Genomic DNA, 3,788 nt, shown 5'->3' with positions numbered 1-3,788 from the left:
AACCAATTCCACTACATCAAAACTATTTGTCTTGATATAAATTTTGCAACCGCTTTAAGCTTTAGAGGTTCAACGGTGCTCGCTGAGTTCGATAAAAAATTATAGGTTTTTAATTTAAGATGCACAACTATTAATATTTTCAAGCACAAAGAAGTCTCGAGAAATTACCAAGCCTAGACCATAAGAAACCACATATTCGCACAACTTAGGATCCATTTTATTTTTTTACCAAAAAATCCCATGCAATAAAAGGATTTTCCCACAGCATCTTCTTTTGGCTAACAACCGTTGTCGCCCTTTGCGAACTGTGGATACCATAGCCCCCCAAAGGTTGAAATTTACTTCTTCCATGGGCCCATCCTAGAGAGAGAAGGAGCTGCTTGATTGTAAGTTGTACCAATCCAATAGCATGAGGAGACCATGCCTAAACAAGACACCAACAGGACGGCGTGATAAAATCAAGAGCGAGAGAGGAGGGGGCGTTTCTCTAGGCAGTGGTGAGGTGAGAGGCATGTGACTCTCTTCACTCACTCCGCCAACAAGTCACGCACCAAACGCCACCAAGAAGGCGAGAACGCAGTCCGTCCCTCCCTCCCCCTCCTCTCCCGTACCGTCTCCTCCCCCCGCTCCTCTCCCGGTTCTCCCCTACTCTGGGCTCGGAGAATCGGGGTGAGGCGCGCGCGGCCATGGCGTCCAGCGCCTCCCGGTTCATCAAGTGCGTCACGGTCGGCGACGGCGCCGTGGGCAAGACCTGCATGCTCATCTGCTACACCAGCAACAAGTTCCCCACTGTGAGCACTTCTTTCTCCCCCCCTCTCTCTCTCCCCCAGCTTCGTCCGGCAAAGGGGTTGTTGGTTGATTTCTCGTGAAGTTAGGAGCTTTCATTCCACGCCATGATTTTTTCAGTATTTGCTGATTCTGTTATCTTGAGAGGACTGTGTGCTGTGCAAACGCCCGAACTTTCGCAGTTTTACTTTGGGCTGCTTTCTTGACTCCTGTACTGGATTGTTTCGTTAACCTCTACGAGAAATTTTCGATTACTTGTCGCTGATTCATCAAATTTGTGTTGTGCAGGACTACATACCTACTGTGTTCGACAATTTCAGCGCAAACGTTGTTGTGGATAGCACCACGGTGAATTTGGGCCTTTGGGATACTGCGGGTAATTTTAAGTGATTTTATCTGTTCTAATGTACCTGTGAACTCTATGTTTTGTTCTACTCCTTCTCAACAGCATAGTTGAAAAGTTTGCTTTTACAAAATTCTTTGGATAACTTAAAGCTCAAATGCTCGCATCCTTTGCAGGGCAGGAAGATTACAACCGACTGAGGCCTCTAAGCTACCGTGGTGCTGATGTCTTCGTGCTTGCCTTTTCACTTGTGAGCCGAGCTAGCTATGAGAATATCATGAAGAAGGTGCTGAAATGCACTATCTTGGTTCCTTACTGTCTTAAAACTTGTTCTAACAGTTCATGGTTTCGAATTTCCTAGAGATTTGAATGTTTATTCTTTGTTCTTTCCTCTTCAGTGGATACCGGAGCTTCAGCATTATGCACCTGGGGTGCCCATTGTGTTGGCAGGCACAAAATTGGGTGAGTTCTGTTGACAACGAGATAATTTTATTTCACTCGATGCATATTGTTGGGTGGCCTTGGTTTATTATAGTCTGTTTAATTATCCTATCATGTTAAGTTGTTAATATTTCGCTCTTTTTACACTGTTGGATTAACTTGGTTTTGGCTCCACTGATAGTGATCGTTGCAAAATTGAAAAAAGGCAATGTTATGATTTGTGTATTTGCCAACCAAACGGTGGACAAGGAACTGACCACAAATCTATATTTCTAGTGCAACATAGTACATGTGGAAAGCTTTAAGTTATTTTTGGTAGTGCATGAAATGTTGTGTTTGTGTAATAAATCGACGCTTTGGTACCATTAAGTACAGACCTTTAACATAGCGCAAAAAAGATAACCCTAGTTTTCGTTAGTCCATGAACTAGCTGTTTTATACAATTTTTATTCCCGTCAATGCTCATCCATTTACAGCTGGGATGAGGAACCCTAATACTTCTATAAGGGAAACCTTGTGCATTATCATCTTACCTTGATTTTGCAAGAACATTCCTTTCTTATGGAGTGGATTTAAATATTTAAACATGATGTTACTTACAGATCTTCGTGAAGACAAGCACTACTTGATGGACCATCCTGGGTTGGTGCCCGTTACCACAGCGCAGGTATATATCTCCAGTATCTGGTAAATCAGAGATTAATGCATTCCGTCTTGAAAAAATTGTGACCTTGCAGGGAGAGGAGCTTCGTAGACAAATTGGTGCCATGTATTACATTGAGTGCAGCTCCAAGACACAGCAGGTAAACACGTAAATTAAAGTTGTTGTAATGGAACCATGTTGCTCTAGTATTTTTTGTTCCTTTGTATTATGAAATCTTGTAACTCGCAGTTGCATCTTGCTTACTTTGGAATATTTCACTAACATGTAGAATGTCAAAGCTGTGTTTGATGCTGCCATAAAGGTAGTAATCCAGCCTCCAACTAAACTAAGAGAAAAGAAGAAAAAGAAATCGCGCAAAGGATGTTCAATGCTGTAAGTAAACATGTCCTTTGTTACTATTCCTTTTCTGCAAGGAAACAGTATACCCTACTGAAATGGACGTCACTGTTATTCTTTTTTAATATAGGTTGTGAAAAGTATTTCTTATTGCTCCCAGAATCATTAACATGACGATAAGAACTTTTCCTTAGTAACTGCCTAGAATCATAATTTGTCATTTAAGAGTAGTGTACCAATTTACTAGTTAGTGGTCTTTCTTTAAATGTATTATTATTTTTCTTGAGATGAAACAAATTTACTAATACATTTTTTACGAGGATCAGTGGTGGTGAATTTGCCCACTGAATATGCAAAAGCATGTACCTTGGTGTTTTATGGCTTGGTACCTCTGTAATCTTGCAATGTTTGATGTTGCTTTTAAGAAACATAGTTTTATCTAAGTTTGCTTACTCTTAAATGTACCGATGTGAACGAAACATACTAGATTTCTTTCTGATATGGTTTGCAACTTTTTAACACCATATTTCTTGAATTACAATTGCAGGGACATTTTCTGTGGAAGAAAAATGCTATGCTTCAAATCCTGAATGCTTGAAGGGGGTCTTATACATGAAGGAATATCATGAGTATGACCACAAGTTTCCGAAGCTTGAAATCTGAATGTGCCTGTTGCACATGTGTATATTTGCACCTTTGGTTATTAATCACTAGAGGTAGATGATCGAAACTAGTCTGCTTAAGCGCTGTGCACTGCTGGTATGGTTAGCTCTCTGAATTAGGCAGTTCGACAGAGGCCAAAGAGACAATGAGATTTTGTTCTTTCATGGCAGAGTCACAGCTTTTGTGAATCTGATCTCAATGTATTATCTGTTAGCTTATCCCATGATTCCATGTCAGAATCCATTGCACCATTCGAAATTTTGTTTGTCTTGAGCGTATAGTTTTGTAGTTGCAGTGGGAGCTTGCAGTGAGACTTCCAAGCTGATTGTTGAAGTTTTTTTAGATGGATTGTCCATGTATATTGCAGTGAGTCAAGCTAGTAGCTAGGAAGGCATCAGGTATTCAGGCTTATTCTGGTGACGATTGATGGTTGTAGGCCGGCTTGTAGCAATGCGGTGAAAATGCTTGACATTTGGGCTTTGGCCATTTTTCCAACAGCTTTATCTGTACATAACCTCATGGCAAGACACACTACAAAGGCGAGGACTAGTGGGG

At 41.0% G+C, this 3,788-nt stretch overlaps 1 protein-coding gene across 1 annotated transcript; it reads left to right on the top strand.

The window, feature by feature from the left end:
• The first annotated feature begins 479 nt into the window (after positions 1-479).
• LOC101757217 (rac-like GTP-binding protein 3) lies at positions 480-3,509 on the top strand. Its single transcript, XM_004953829.4, has 8 exons — positions 480-791; positions 1,075-1,162; positions 1,306-1,415; positions 1,528-1,591; positions 2,173-2,237; positions 2,308-2,373; positions 2,503-2,606; positions 3,118-3,509. The coding sequence occupies exons 1-8, from the start codon at positions 687-689 to the stop codon at positions 3,158-3,160; spliced, it is 645 nt and encodes a 214-aa protein (XP_004953886.1). The 5' UTR covers positions 480-686; the 3' UTR covers positions 3,161-3,509.
• Positions 3,510-3,788: the final 279 nt, after the last annotated feature.

The sequence above is a fragment of the Setaria italica genome, chromosome I (assembly GCF_000263155.2).
Source record: "Setaria italica strain Yugu1 chromosome I, Setaria_italica_v2.0, whole genome shotgun sequence".
NCBI lineage: Eukaryota > Viridiplantae > Streptophyta > Magnoliopsida > Poales > Poaceae > Setaria > Setaria italica.
This window is presented reverse-complemented; position numbering and strand designations above follow the sequence as displayed.